Genomic DNA, 17,098 nt, shown 5'->3' on the forward strand with positions numbered 1-17,098 from the left:
TTCCAATAACTGGGGTTCGAATAAACCTCTAATGGCTAAAACCAATGAGTTGCTTTAAGCGAAACAATACATAAAACGGTGAAAATTTTTTCAAACTGGAAGTTGCCCTTAACCGGGTCGTTTTATTTTTTGGGAATGGCGAAACAAAACCTAGAAGTTGTATTTGAATTATCGTAATGATAACTTTCCACCTAAAAAGTTGACATTACACATGAAAGTATCCCAACTCTTTATCTGTAATGTTCTCCACTACCTGTTCATTAAGAGAGTGGCGATACGAGGTAGTGTGAACTGGCACCTATGGTAGCTATAGCGAACAGGCGTTCAACATCCGCGGTGCAAGCTGGTATTGACAGAACCCTATCAGCTAAAGCGCTGAAAAGGGGAAATTTATCGGAAAACATTTTCCAGTACGCCAATTGCGCATGTTGGCTGATTTATTTATCGGAAATAAATCTTCATATCTCCCTCTCTCCACGTCCGGGCTTGAAGGAAGCTCTCTTTCGCCTTCATCGTCGTCGTCTTGGCTTCCCATTAATCCAAAAAGTACCTCGAGGGTCCAAAAGCGCCTTGACCACGTAATCATCATCGGCGACTTCCGCTTGAAAGCGCGTTCCCAGTCGAGAAAGCAGTTCCTTTCTGAAGGACTTGGAAAAGGTCCCTCTAGTGTCCGTCAGTTCCCTCTGAACTTTCATTGGACATTGGCCCTTTTGTTTGGAACACATCAGTGGCCTCTTTGAGTGGCTTAAGTAGCCTCAGAATCTCCTTCATCTGGAGTAAAGATGAGTCGAGCCGGCTAGTTTTAAAGCCCGACCCGACCCGATTAAAAAAAAAAAATTGAAACCCGACCGACCCGGCCCGCCAAAATTATTTATTTTGAAAACCCGACCTGACCCGGCCCGGCCCGCCGAAATAATTTACTAAGAAAACCCTGCCCAGCCCGAGAAAATTTTGGAAATTTTAAACCCAACCCGAACTGGCCCTATAAAATTGAAACCCGGCCCGACACGAAAAACATGCACTTTTATGTTTATAATATATGCTTGTATTAAATTCTAGAGCGGCCTCCTAGATTCAAATTTGTCAGTAGATGGCGCTTGGAGCTCTTTTAGAAATGTTTTAAAATTAGTGAACGTGCCAAGAGTATGATTAACACGTGATAATGATTCGCTTTCGGTTGTGAGTAAAATAGAAACTTGAAGGCCCGATCACTAATATATAAAAAGCCCGACCCGACCCGACCCTTTTAAAAAAAGCCTGAAATAAATTATAAAATAAAACCCGACTCGACCCGACCCACCAAAACTTCGTTATCGAAAACCCGGACCGCCTCGAGGCGGGGTCGGGTCGGGTAGGGTATGCCCGCCTTTAGCGGTCCCAAGACTCATCTCTAATATGGAGTATGTCACTGTCTTCCGGTAGAGGCAATTTGAGCTCGCCTTTTTCGAAATGCGCCGACAAGATGGTGGTGGCCAACACCTTTACCATGTTAGTCTGAAAGTAACATTTGACTATAAAAGGGAACTTAGGAAATTTTAAAATCTGCCTAATAACTCCAGGAGGCACCCTTTAACCATGTAAGTCGAATTCCATCTCACACCTCCAATGGCTTTGAAATCTTGCCCATTCGGGGAGATTTGACGGAAAGCCTCGAACCACTTTGGTGACCGCTGTAACTTCAATTTGGCGCGATCACTGGTTACACCATGTCTATGGCACCATTCGCTACTAATTAGAGTGAATGGGCCATGCACCTTATTTCTGATCCAACTAGCTGGAATGTTGACCTCGAAACACTCCTCGTCGAAACTGATATCAGAGTTATCGGAAATAGATATTGAGTCCTGCGAAATGCGACAGCCAGTAATGAGCATTTGATCCATTGAGTTCCAAGCTAAAAAAACATTCAAAAACATGTATCATAAAACTTCACTTGTTCAACAGAGGGTATAACGTACCGTCATCAAGCCGCTTTCGAACTCCTCGGACGACTGCGATGTGGACGATGAAATTGTTTAGTAATTGAGGTCAACTTCCGATACATCAGCACCTCGTTCCTTTAAAGTCTGAGCAATGCTTTAGAAATATTCACCGCGTTATCTGCGGACTCGCAGGAAATCTAAGAAAACCAATTTTTTTAAATCTTTTGATGTTAAATATTATCAGACCATGATATGAAAATTATCCTTTTACCCGCGATGGCTAAATGTTGAAATACGCCAAAATCTCCTTCAACTTTTCGTAAATTGTGGCTGCCCGGAAAATAGGCGAAAGCTAAAACCATGTTTTGAAAGTTGACGGAAATCGCTGTGCGAAATCCTTCGCTCTACAGTGTGCTGAATGGCAACCATGTTCACTAGGTCTCTCCGGAATCCAATCTGCTGGGGATGACTGGCTGGCAGTTTTCTTGTTAGCTCCTTTTTCTCCGATGGGGATGGGGGAAATACAACAATATCGCCAGGCTGTCCACCGCTGGAAGCGCCAGCTTAATGACATGAATCAGTGGGAACTACAATTTCTAGACCTGTAACTAAAATGTCAGTGAACCCATACATTATTAGAGAGCGAGACAGGACTCAAAAAGGAAATGAAATGTATGGGCTACTATTAAATAATCTGAAACTTATTAAAAACAAATTTAGAAAAAGGATAAGTTAAAACCAAAGGTCTCAAAAAGGGATAGCCCTAATGGAATTCTACAAGAACGTTAAAAATGAAACAAAAAAATAAATACTTAATCATATTACATTTAAATGATCCTGAAGAAACCGCAGGCAGGCAACGAAATGTGAGGTACTGAATTTATACGGTTTTTATGACGCTCGAGTAAAAGGTGTACAGTAAGTCATCCCCTTGACCACCCCTGAGCTTCATCCCAAAATGCAACCTTTTAACTCCTCCCCCATTTCCATAATCCCCGGATAGGAAGAGGAAGATAGTTGAAAATTTAAAAATATCATTTTATAAAAAATTAATATCAAACAGTAAAGTAGAAAATTCAAGATTTGACAATTCATTTTACAAATAGAAAAATAAATGAGTGGCATTAAAAATATAGCTGAAAAAAAATAATTTCTGAAGTACCATTGCCCCTTAAAGTACACTTTTCTATATGCAATTCGAATTTCACTCCTTGAAATTCCAATTTCCTGCCAACAAAAAGAGTAAACACGGTGACCTTGACCAAATGTACTCTTTCGAAAGACCTCACTCGTCGAATGACGAAAGGGTAATCAGACTTCAGTGTACTCTTCGCGGGGGAGTAGTCAACAGCGTGCGTAAAATGGGGGAAGAGTACGAATTTTTACGTTTTTTACTCCTACTCGTGAGCATGTAAGAACGAAAGGCAAATTTACTCGTGATTTTGCCCATGTCTGCCTATTTATTATAATAAACTAAGATAAACGCGTCGGAAATCGATTATCTATAAAGAGACAATACGGCCATGCGTCTTTATAGTGACTAAGGTGCCTCGAAACGATTATGCGTTGTAGACTATCCCTTGTTTCGAGTGTAACATTACAGCTCACGAGGTCTAGTCTTCTATTCCTGATCAAAAACCAAACCAATGGGAAGCATCTTTATTAAAATAACGGTTTTCGTACAAAACTAAACGTAATACCACTTATCACGTATAATTTTGCTTAATTTGAATACGCAGTTACACTCTAATAAGAAATCAATTTAAAGAACAAGTTAAAAGCGAAATTACAAATATAAAGTGTGGTATTCCAGGCTCTTGAATCAAAGTACTATTGATAATATATGAAAATTAAAAATAGTTATAGATGTCGGTTCTCGGTTGTAATGTTACCTGTCCTGTAATTCCCACATGCTCAGTTTGTCAAATTAAACGCCAAAAATTTACCTTTCTTTCTCGTTACGCGTTATTAATTTGCGTACGAAGTTAACGCTCACAATAAGCTGATCCCACGTTGTCATGGCGACTACGAGTGGTAGCCGAAAACGTGGCGTCATCGTTAGGTTTATTATTAAACTATTAATTACTAAAGATTTCCAAATTATTCCTCTTGAATGATAGTACCAAAGCTTAAAAGAGCTGTTTATATGCTCTTTATATTTATATTTTAGTAAAATTTAACCACAATCTGTTCAAAATGTGTAAAGCATTGTTTCTTACAAATAAGTGTCTTTATTTTTCAGACTTTTTTATATTAGTAGTTTATCTCAGCCTGAGTGTTATCCGCTAATGTGACCATTTTCTTCACTTTTCATGTAGGAGTCTGAAGATAATGAACACCTACCTTTAGGAGCCATTGAATTGCATACACCTAATAAACGTTCCACAATTAGCATCAGAGCGACCCCGTTACCAGAACCCATCGTTCAACTCTTAGAAAAAAATTCTGATGTGATTAAAGTGATCATGTCACAACCTGAATTAAAATCTGTAACAGAATTCAAGGCAGAACTTCAGAAGACTTTCTCTTCTCTGGAAACAGAGTGGCATGATGCCTTCACCAATATTTTGTCATTCGGACCTAGACATTGCGGACCTAATATTCTACTGAACAGATCTGCATATCGAAAATCTCTGTGGACATTGGAAGAGGCTTCTAGTGTTTCAGCTCACTCCGATTTTGTTAGTAGTTTTATTAGTGGTTTTCAACTAGCTACTTTGTCTGGACCAATTTGTGAAGAACCTATGATGGGTGTATGCTTCATTGTGGAAAAGTGGCAGATACATAAAAAAGTCGAGGACGATGAGCTACAGGAGACACCTTTTGGACCTTTTGCGGGTCAGATTATGTCAGCCGTTAAGGAACTTTGTCGGAAAACTTTCCAAGCCCAACCTCAAAGGCTAATGGCAGCCATGTATAGCTGTGATATTCAAGTTACTTCTGAAGCATTGGGTCAGTTGAATTTTAATCCAAATTGGTGTTTATCTTTATTATGTACTAGACAAAGTATATTATAAAAAGGCCTGCTACTAGCATTCGTGGCTGGTGACAGGAACCCATAACTGGACCTAGGAATAGTTATTCTGCAATATCGCCTACGGTTAAATCTTGGGAACCGCCCACGATATTGCTATTTACAATTCACTCTATATAGAAAGCCTCCAGTTGTAAGAAGCGTATAATTTAGTGATATCGAATTAGGGGTTCAATAATATCATGTTGATATTCGATAAAGTTGAAGAATGCAATAAGTACTTTTCACTATAAATTTTTAATTGTCCTCATGCTCGTATAACTATCTAAAGCTTGACACTCCTCCAGTGCCGTAACTATAGCTTCTTTTTTTGGCCCTGTGCAGAGTTAAATTTTTGGGCCCCTTATTTTTTGAGTAACTTACTAAGATAAACACAGAACGAATTGTGCAGGGAATATAATTACGATCTGAAATTTTATAATACAAGTTTGTGGGCGTGATGTTCAACGGTAAGAATAATGGTGGTTCAATTCATGCACATTTTAAATTGTAATGTAATTTTCAACCGAGCTCCAGCCCTTACCAAAATCGTGACTGTCACTTTTAAACTTAAAAACGTTTTATTTAAAGCTGCCACAGTTCCAAATACAGCCTTAAATCAGATTTAATTTATACTTATTCTGAGAAAATGAGTCTTAATTACGGTGCAAAAATCTTGTAAAATCAAGTTTTAAATAAGTATACAAGAATAAACACATTTAAGACTTAATTTAATCTGCCACAGTTCCAAATACATCCTTATTTATTACCTATTTCATACTTGTTTTGAGTCTAAATCAAGTCTTAAAGCCACAGTTCCAAATACATCAATCCTTATTTATTACTTATTTCATACTTGTTTTGAGTTTAAATCAAGTATTTGACTTGATTTAAACTCAAAACAATTATGAAATAAGTAACAAATAAGGATGTATTTGGAACTGTAGCAGCTTAAATTAAGTCTTAAATGTGTTGATTCTTTCATACTTATTTAAAACTTGATTTTACAAGATTTTTGCAAACGTAATTAAGACTCTCATTAGTCTCAGAATAAGTATGAATTAAATCTGATTTGAGGCTGTATTAGGAACTGTAGCAGCTTTAAATAAAACCTTTTTAAGCTTAAAAGTGACAGTCACGATTTTGTTAAGGGTTAACTGTAGCAATAATTGGAAATCTGCCGATATCAGTAAAACTAATATACATCCAGGTGAACTGTATGTGAGCAGTTCACTGCAATCTATAGTGAAATTCTTCACCAATTATTGTATGGTGATCGCTATATAGCAGGTAGTTTTTACGCTCGGGCGTCCTTTGAAAAAAAAAACAAAATTAAATTCTAAGTATCTAATTTTATAATGAACCTCTAGCTGGCTACTCAAATACTGAATCAAAAATGACTACTTTGTTCACCTGCCATGCTGGATTGCAAGTTTTAAAATCTCCAGACTTCAAGGATGGCGCTAGATGCTAGGCTATTTTTGACCCAGTTCAGTTGTTTTACACACTCGTACTTAGAAATAATTTTACTTGAAATGAAATGTCCTATTTTTAAAATTTCAAGTATATTATTTAGTAAATAGACTTAAAATTTTTAAACTGTTATTTTATTACAAAATTTTTAATTTTAAGTATGTGAGAGTTTCAAGTAAGTTTAGCTTAACCAAATATAGCCAGCCAATCCCGTATGACCATTTTGTAACCAAGCTTCAAGTTCAAGTTGCTAATCCATTACCTGTTTAATATTAGTCTTAAGGGGCCATTAAAGTTGAACTCGTAGTCAGTTCAGTTGTTTGGACTTTACTACAATATAATTTTAAAAGTATAATTTAAAAGTATGGTACAGTAGATCATATGAAATATTTGGTGTATTGTTTGGACAAATGTACAAGTGAGCGAAACTCATTTTAGATAACACTACAAAAATAGCTAGATAAGATGATCCAGTTGAAAGTTTAACATGAAATTTACGATTACTTTTAGTTTAACTTCAAATTGTTACCTCTAAGCAACGCTCAATTATGTATCTTTCAAGTCCCCAGAAATGATTCTGCCCATATGAGACTTAAGTGAAGTTTTAAATAACTCTTATTTTTATCTAAAATTCTAACCCTTAGTAAACTCTCAATTAAGTCTCTTTCAAGTCCCAAAAAATGAGTTTTCAAATATGAGACTAAAGTGAAGTCTTAAATGACTCTTATTTTTATCTAATATTGTAACCCATAATCAACTCTCAATTAAACCTCTTTCAAGTCCCCAAAAATTAGTCTCCCCATATGATACTAAATTGAAGTCTTAAATGACTCTTATTTTTATCTAAAATTCTATTACATAGTAAACTCTCAATTAAGTCTCTTTCAAGTCCCCAAATATGAGACTAAAGTGAAGTCTTAAATGACTCTTATGTTTATCTAATATTGTAACCCATAATCAACTCTCAATTAAACCTCTTTCAAGTCCCCAAAAATTAGTCTCCCCATATGATACTAAAGTGAAGTCTTAAATAACTCTTATTTTTATATAATATTGTAACTCATAATCAACTCTCAAATAAACTTCTTTCAAGTCTCCAGAAATGAGTCTTCCTAACTGAGACTAAAATGAGTTTCATTTAAATATATAATATTAAAACTTATTATTTACCATGGTGAATATTAGTAGAAATTATGTTTAATTCAGAGAAAACGGCATGGTATTAGAAGATAAAACTTATTTTATACAAGACGTTTCGAGCCGAGGCTCTTCTTCAGTCGTTCGTTAGTTTTAATTTAGTTTTAATTAAAACTAACGAACGACTGAAGAAGAGCCTCGGCTCGAAACGTCTTGTATAAAATAAGTTTTATCTTCTAATACCATGCCGTTTTCTCTGAATTAAACATAATTTCTACTAATATTAAAACTCTTTTATTGAGACTAAAATAGATTTTATTTAGGACCCACAATTCTGGTCTCAGTTTTTAATGCTTACATAATACTTAAAAATCCTTGATCCTACATTGGGACTAATTGGCGACTAAAGTAAGACTCCCATTTTGGTAAGGGAGGTCATTAGGCGTCTATAAATTCAAATTATAGAGGGTAATATTTCAATTTACTAATTTCATTGCCCTTTTTGGATATTTACTGAATTTATTAAATATTTGAAGTTTATTGGCCGAGCGAGCGAGTTGTTAGGCTTAAATAATATTCATAATTGATTTTCAAGGGCCACACCGACGTTTACAAAAATCTGGGTAAATGTTCAGTAACTCCTCTTGAGTATTTTCGTTCTTTTTCAGAACCATTTCCAAAGAGAAACCCGAGGAGCAGATCACTACCTTGATTATTAGGACACCCTCACATGACTAAATATAGTTCAAATCAAATCTGTAGCTTTGGCTGTACAAAAACTAAAAATTATTAATTATTTATATTATTTTAATTAGTTAAATTAATTTGAAATACATTATTAAATTTTGAATTATTATTATTAGTAAACCCTGCGAAAGAGTGACCTGCATCTCGGGAAACCTCTAAAACTCAAACGACAGCGTTCCACTTTAATAGCCGCCGTCAATTCCGTTAATTTAGTTTGCTTAAAATTCCTTGAAATTTTTTGCGTAGGAAAAATCTAAGATGACCATCAGCTGCGTAGAAATTTAATTTCACACATTTAGTTATGAATGTCGTGAGGGGTCTAGACGAATACTCAATTATTTCACTAGATCAAAGATAATTGTATTTTCGGAAATCGGGTCCTAGTTACAGTTTTTGGGTACTCTCTCCTCACCCTTGATACATTTACAACGATAAGGGTACCCTAACTTCAAGGGCCTGCTGTACCGTCGCTACACCACTGCCCAGGCCCTGTCCTAACAAATCAATTGGATACCCGGGTACCGGTAGTCAACAAAACAATAAAAAATACGACGATCAAGAGAAGTTTAATTCAATCGAAGGAAATAATCAAGGGCTTAATTATGACTAATGCAGAGCTGAATTTGCTGTGTTACATGAAGATTGCGAGTCGTAAATTACATATATGATATGTAATTGATCGCTTTAAAGGGAATAGAACCTCGGGTATTGGGTGTGGGACAGCAACATTTCGAACATAAGCCGCTTCCTCGTACGAGTTTAGATATTTTAGCGCTTCTTCGTGAATTCTTGCTCAAATTGTGACGGGGTATTCCATAAATAACGCGTTGAGGTTATATTCCCTTTCAAATATTTGACAATGTCTGAATATTCAATTTTGTCTCAAAACATTTAGCTTCATTTCCCTCTACTATAGGGCCCTAAGTGGTCCAGTTGTTTTTCAGCGTCGGCTTAGTTTTTAATTTGAAAGGTGGCCAAAAAAAACTAAACTACCATTTTAAATTTTTTAAAATCCCCTTAAAATAATTGACTTTTTTCTAATTGACAAAGAAATTGAAATGTAAACGGTAACTCGCCATATTAAGCTTTAAGAATAATAAAAAAGAGTGGGCATACTTATTTACAAATAATATCGGCCCCACTACCGCTTCGAAAAAATAATTTAACATATTTGTTTTTAACCTCGTTTATGGCCCCCCCTTGGCTTCTGGGCCCTGTGCGGCCGCACCTGTCGCACCTGCCTACTTACGCCACTGCACTCACCCACCCCTAAATATATTTTGTAAGATAAAATATTATCAGTTTAGAATAAATATAATTTATTGTTACAATATTCTACTATACATTAATTCGTCATTGTACTACTCATGGAGTGGAAGTTGGTAAAGTAGTTTATTACAACCACAGTCACATTCTTAAGCAATCTACTTAGTTAATTACATTAGTCATTAATTTTTCTTTCATGACCGCACTGTTCCACCAGAATTTAATACTTCTGGTTCGCATAAAAATTTAATTAAAAGCTTTATATCTTTCCTAATCGTGCAAATGCTATTACGTCGTCCCAAGGAAATTGTGGTGCTGGATCTATAAAGTAAACAAACCTATGTTTAGTACTGTCACCTATTAATAATTTAATGATAATAATTGTTTTTAGCTATCTAGTTAACCCATATAAAGTCAGAAATAAATTGTATCGTTTGTCCATAGTTTAGCTTACCCTTGGTTTGAAATCTACTCCCTCTGCTTCCAGTCCAGCATAGCATACCGTACACTCTAATGCCTGGAATATCAGCATATGATGGGTTTTCATGGGACACAGGTCCTTCGAGAGAAGCCCAAGTAGGACACCGGCAAGTGATCAAATATTGAGCTTTTCCAGTTCTAATATTTTGTAAAGCGAGTAATGACCAATCCTTCGGATGTCGACATGGCCGCAAAGTAGACAGAGGTTGACATGTTTTAAGCAACGTCATTGGGGTTTTCTGAAACAAAATGTTTTATTATCTATATTGCATGTTATAAAATATTGGTAAAACTTATTTTCAATGGTTTAAAAGATAATGCGAATAAAATTTCGTTTAAATATAGAAGACTCACACATGGATTACTTTTCAAATTTAAAAACGATTTAATATGAATGTTTAAAATTTACATAGCCATATTAAATACTTTTTTAAAATTGAAAAGTAATCCATGTGTAAGTATTCTATTTTTAAGCAATAACGAATTTTTAATCAATCGCGGATTGCTTAACCAAGTTCGAATTTTTGAACAATCGTGGAATGCTTAACCAAGTTCGAATTTTTAATCAATCGTGGATTGCTTAACAAAGTTCGAATTTTTAATCAATCGCGGATTGCTTAACCAAGTTCGATTTTTCAAGTTATTATGTGTCCCTGTATGAATTTTTAGATCAAGGCAGTAGAAACTAAATTAAAAAATCATATACTAATACGCTCAAAATTGCGAAATTTGGTGATCCACTATTAAAATGGAAGATTAAACTCCAGGGGCTTTAAAGTAATTGTGGCAGAATAACACTATAGTTAGGATTAATAGACTCGCATTTTTGAAAATCTTTCTAAAGCAACTAGCAGCAATCTCAACTGGAAAGGAATATTCCTTATTTCTCCATGTATATACTTACGAACCCTTTTAATTGGTCTGGTGGTGAGTTCCATGGTGAATCCGTCATGAGCGTCCCTGGATTCCGAGCAGGGGTCGCCATTCCCTCGTCCGCAGCTGCACAGCCTGTGCGTGTAATTCATTCGGAGAAAGATGGCGTTACAAGCCTGCTGACTACTGCATTCGTTCAAATTGGCCACTTGCTGATGTTGATGCTGAAAAATATCATCACGTTAAGTCCATGTATTTCATTTTGAAAACCTACTAGCAAGGGTTGGCAAAATGTGTGTTTTATTTAAAACAAAACACTTTTTTATTGTTTAAAACATAATTTTTTGTTTTAAACTGTTTTTAATTTAAACTAAAAAAAATTAAAAACCATTGTTTTTAAGCACGTTTTAAACTCTTCTTTATACTTATGAACAGAAGAATACATTTTTAGATGAAGTAGTGTTTTAGGGCGGGCTAGCATTAGATTTATTAGCCCCCTACATCGTTACAGCTGACAGTTACGTTAGATAGGCATAATAGGAGATTTCAATAAAAACAGTGAAAAAGATTTTGTTCAATTTAAACAATTTAATCAAGCCTGAAATTTAAAAAAATATAATTCTTATAAGTTCAAGGACCAGGATAAGAACGTAGGCTAAGCCAAATGAAATCCGTAAATTTAATAATCTGAATTAATGAAAAATCATAGAAGCGTCTAATTTCAATAAATATATCCAGAAGTTTATAATCGACTCCAGCTGCACGAAAAGTATCTAACTCCCTGTTTTATTTATTGGTTTTGTAAACGTAAATCCTACTGTTGTTTGATAGTCTGACGTATTATCTGAATAAGGACCTTTTTATTTAACTCTCCTTTTTAAATTATATATAACGAAAATGCGCTGGAAAAAGCAAAAAGTTTGTTTATGGACGTTCTATTTTCGACTTATTTTATTTGGTCTTTTCAATAAAACAATATATATAGGCTTTAAACGAGAGCCAATTTCATAGCAGACCTTGGAATAAAACTCTTTATTGTCAAGTCCTTTACCTTTCTAGTCGGAATATCAATACATAAATCGAATTTTTTTTTAATCTAATTAACCTCATTTCCTTAAAAAACACTTCTAAGAATATGTAAAATCTTCCTGGAAAAAAGTCATGTTTGAAACAGTTTGTGTAAAACGTTTTAAACATTGTGTTGTTTACAAGATTGGTTTAAATCACGTTGGTTACCTACCCTGCTACTATAGCGATCGAGAAATTTTAAGGTAGTTCTTAAAACTGATCATACCAAGAATGTATGAATTCGTCGTCATCTATAGGGCATTAACGTGAAATAAATTGTCTTTGTTAGTTAGACACGGAATATATTTAGTAGTAGTAGTAGATAGTTGTCATAATTTGCCCAAAACTGTGGCGTCCCCGAATTTTTCAGTGCCTGTTTTTCTATGAAAGATAAATCTTTGTATCCATTTGCCTCTTCGCGCGTAGTGGCGGACCATATCGTGTGGTATACGCCATCGGGGTACCAACCGACCAGGCAAATTTACTCATTATATATCTCCGAAACCGTTGACGCGAGAAATGGAAATGATGCTTCATTAGATAGCAAATTAAAATCCCTTTCGATCGCGATATCCGTTTGGGCCATAGGCTGCCCATAAGTTTTGCCCTTTATTTATCAGCAACCGCTGTGGCAGCAAATATAAATTGGGTATCTATAGATGGTGGCACTCGTTTTGCTAAGACTACAAATATAACTGATATATCAATATCTAGGAAGCTTTCGCGGTCACAATTTCAATTTTTTTCAAATCCTTAGGTAAATAACCGCCAAAAAATATTTTATTTCAAAACACTCGGAAATTTGAGTATTAAATTCCCATCTTATTCTACCATCAATTTCTTTTATAAAAATTATGTTTTCCAAAACTTTGAAAAACCTCAATTGTTTTTATAAATGGCGTTTTTATCAAAACTTTGAAAATCCCTTTTTTATTATACCTAATTCATTTTTTATAAAAGACGTTTTTTTTTTCAAAATAGAAATTTTATGGTGAAATTCCCGAATTGTTTATGCCTGTTAAGTGTATAAATTCAACCTTTAAGTTTTTTTTGAGAAAAGGGCTTGATTGAGCAAATTTTACGTATAAAGTCGGACAGATCTATCAGGCGGAGACGATCTAAGATTTAGCGAATCAAGATTACGTAATAAAGTTACACCTATGGCGAAACGGTTACGCTAGCTTGGGCCATTTAATTTCTCCGTATCTACTCTTAATTACCAGAAAACACTTGTTGAAGAGTTGAGAACAAAAATGTTATAACGTATAGGTAATAGCGTTGACATTAATCCACGGTACGCGTGATTCCCCTGAAAAAGTTTTCACGCCCAAATCTTTGATCAATCTTGTGTTATAAGATGGGGGTGGTTTTCAATTCATTTATAGCAAAGTCTTTATAAAGACGATGAATGCTACTCAAAATTATGGTAACTGAAGTTAGAAGTTGAAGGTTTTGACCCGCATTGCAATGTTTTCTATATAGCTCACGGGGGGGAATGGTTTTAGGTATGACTGTAGTCATTGAGTTGGGAATAAATAGAGCTACAACTAAATGTGGCTGGCTCGGGACCAATTTCGTTCAATAAGGAGACTTTATCAACTTTATCGATCTACCGTGGCGGCATCTGTCTCTAGTGGTGGCAACTATATTGCAATTGACTTTTTTCCCGAATCTGATGCGAAATTTAAATGTATGATTACTCGTAACAAACAAACCTTTGAAGATGTTTAAAAATAATTTTACTCTTTCAACACGATCCTTTTTAACTCAAGTTACGGTGAGTTAGCTAATAATTATTTATTTTTAGCCATATAACTTTACAAAATATAGATGGCGCTACCGCCTAATTATAAAGATGAATTTCGTACAGTCTTATCAGAACAGGTCCCGCGTAACCATGGAAACCGAAATCGTAATTGTAATTCTAGCAGTATTATTATTCCCAATTCTTTCCTAATATTTAGATATATGTTCATATTTCTTTCCCTCTTTTTTCCTTTTTTATATAAATAAGCTAACTATTTAATGGCCTAATTACCTTTTTCAGTTAACATAATAAATTAATTATTATCAGTAGCCTTTTAAGTGAAAAGACAAATTATCAGACGTGCAACAACCTCCAAAGATAGGGGCTGACCATCAAGTTCCTACATTATTGACTAAAAAAACACACGAGACATTTGCGTGGACACTTTGGGAGGGGGTATCCGTTGGACTTAGGGAATGTCTGGAAACCCTGGACACCCGCTGTTGTTGCGCCCCTGAAAATTATCACCAGGGCTTAAAAGTCAGTTAATGACTTCACCCGCAATTTTATTCCTTTATTGATGTAAATAATGTTTTGAATTAGTGATAATATATGTATTAATGCATTTCGTGAAAAAACCAATTCCTGGCCTTTAAAAGGTTTAAAGTTACGGCCAAATTAGTGTAACCCCGCACTTAAAAAGAAATTTTAAAATTATGTAGTGGAAGAGGATGAATTAATATTTTTACACAACCTAAATTATCTTCCGGAAAATCCTACAAAACTATAAAAATATTTTTGAATAAATAAACCTAGGCACAACAAAATGAATTTAGTCGTGTCTTCAAGATACTTACTTCTCTAATAATGACAGTGCACATCTACGTTGAAAAAATCACAAAAGATTAGTGTTGTAAGTCGGAAAATTACCGAGGCCTTTTTTCCGGAAAATTTTCCGTATTTTTCCGAAAAATATTACAAACGTTTTCATTCCATGATTTGTCTAATATATTGTTTGCAAATTTAAATAAAGCGGCATTTTCACCTCATTTTTTCTAATCTAAAAGTAAAACTAAACCTATAGACTAGTTTAAACTGGTTGAAATGTAACACTATTAATGTTTTGAAGTATGTTTACTGATATTAGTCATTTTAAATCGATAAAAAGTTTAAAACATTAAAAACCCTTGAAAAGTAATTTATGTTTAAATTTTTTATTTTTCCGATTTGCGTAAAATTTTCCGCAATTCGGAAAATTTTCCGGAAAATTTTCTGGAAATTTTTCCGGAAAATTAACAACCCTACAAAAAATTCTCCTGACGGTGCTATCGAGTGGTTCCGAGTTCACTAGACGAAGAATAGACCCAAATATTTCCAGTTTTTAAATACTTAATTTTTTGTAACGGAGGTGATTTACTATGTTAGAGGTTATTTTCCAGGTTTTTGTTTGCAAGTGGTTGTACGCACCCTAGACAACATCTACAACAATATGGAGTTCCTTCAACATGTTTTCTAATGGCGAAATCTTTTCCGTCCATGTTTTACCCCTCTATTCTCTCTTTTTTACACACAATCCCTAAGGGATTTGTGTGTACTGGGCCCACGTACACTGTAGCCGATGCGACCGTATTCCACATCGAAAGGAAATACATGTATCATGCCCTCGGTAGCCCGTTATAAGTTTGTCATTTTCCCATTTTAGTGTTTTTTGGGCGATATTCGACTTTAAATCTAAATTAAGACCGACCTGGTCGGAAATTATATTTTTAGTTAGTACTGGTCATTTCTGACTTAAGTTTTCGGTTGCATTAAGCAATTTTAATTTTAAGTGAGATTTCTGGCTAATTCGTGGAATCTTATAGCCCGCGTACTCATCGACGAATTTTTCGAAAAATAAAATTGGCCTATATACTAGGTTTTGCATTGAGACAACCGCTTTAAATGAGAAGTTGAGAACAAAACTTACTGAGGTTAAAGGTATTAGTAAGTTTAGGGAGCTGTTGGCTCGGGTGGCATGAATGGCTTCCCACCACCATCCTAAGAAATTACTCCCGGCCACGTGATTTGAAGGCCTTAAAAGTCATTAGATGACTTGGGTATTAGCCTATTGTAGCTGATTATTTTTATTAATTTATCAATAGAGTTACTTACATTGTAAGAAGATTGTTGATAGGTTTGTTGATTCCATTTATTATTATTATTATTATTATTGTTGTTGTTATTATTATAAATATTTTTGTTAGAGTTGTTGTTGTAGTTATTATTTTGGTTACTGTAACCGTTGTTGTATCCACTTTGGCCAGAGTAGGTCGGCCTGTTGTTGGTTTGCCCGCCGTAGCTAGGTTTGTAATTGGAACTGGGTTTGTAATTGGAACTGGGTTTGTAGTTCGAACTGGGTTTGTAGTTCGAACTTGGCTTGCTGTAATCACTGTACGAAGGCCACTTTTCCGTCTGCGTCTCCTGGAGTGGCGTCACGGAGCCATAGCCGCCGTGGCCGCCGTGGTAATAGCTCCTTTCTTCCGTTTTCCCGTATCGGCGGGTCGAGTTGGTGTCTGGTTGCGTTGAGGACGGTATATCGTTCTCGGTCGCATCGACCACAGCGACGCTCGGCGACGTTGAGTTGCTCTTGTATTCGTACTCTTTAAAACTACCGGTGGTGGTTTCTTCAGCGAAGGCCAAAGCCACCGTTAATCCAAGTACCAGAAGCACGATTTTCTCCATAGTCTACGAAGTTTACTTTGAAGGCACTCTTTAACGTCAATATCTTCTGTTGAAACGTACCTATCCTTCACGTAAGAACATTCAGATCGGTTCGTTAAACTGAAAAAAAATAGACCGAAAGCGTTACATTTATTTCTAACAGCTACGTTTTCCGCCCGTTAATTTCCATTTTGAGCCTAGAGTACTCAATAAACAACGCGATTTACTTCGAACCGTTTATCCGTTAGAGTTTGGTGAACGCGAACATTGGTGGCCAGGAACCAGCTTGGGCGTAGCCGTCGCGAGCGCGTCTTCACCGCGATGGGTTTGTGGTGCGAAATGAGCGGGAATTACCGCGACCACTGTTCTTTGACGGGAAAACAGTGGCGCTTACTATTCGCGGCGAAGGTATTCGCTTCTTTCTCTGCGCCGCGTCTTCAACTGGGGCACCCTTGAAGCGTGACATAGCGGCCGCGTTATTTTATTACCATCGTCTCCCGCCTTTATTTTTTACTTTCAACCCCTTGAATACGGTTGAAGGTATTGATTTTCTGGTGTTGTGATGATAGTTGTACTAGAAGTGTATCAAGTTTTTGGTTTTTTCATTTAATAGTTTGCTTTTATGCGCGTTAATGGCTGACATAGCGAAACGGTCCTTCGCGGTACATAATC

At 35.6% G+C, this 17,098-nt stretch overlaps 1 protein-coding gene across 4 annotated transcripts in view; it reads left to right on the forward strand.

Annotated features, from left to right (window-relative positions):
• Positions 1-17,098, forward strand: part of LOC149922048 (elongation factor-like GTPase 1) — a 123,115-nt gene that overhangs the window by 43,566 nt on the left and 62,451 nt on the right. For all 4 annotated transcript variants that reach the window (XM_090164311.1, XM_090164314.1, XM_090164313.1 and 1 more), the window contains exon 20: positions 4,241-4,874. In XM_090164311.1, the coding sequence (XP_090020437.1) occupies positions 4,241-4,874 (634 nt within the window). The remainder of the gene's footprint in view (positions 1-4,240; positions 4,875-17,098) is intronic.

Source organism: Leiobunum rupestre, chromosome 11 (genome assembly GCF_980474605.1).
Source record: "Leiobunum rupestre chromosome 11, qqLeiRupe1.1.hap1, whole genome shotgun sequence".
Taxonomy (NCBI): domain Eukaryota; kingdom Metazoa; phylum Arthropoda; class Arachnida; order Opiliones; family Sclerosomatidae; genus Leiobunum; species Leiobunum rupestre.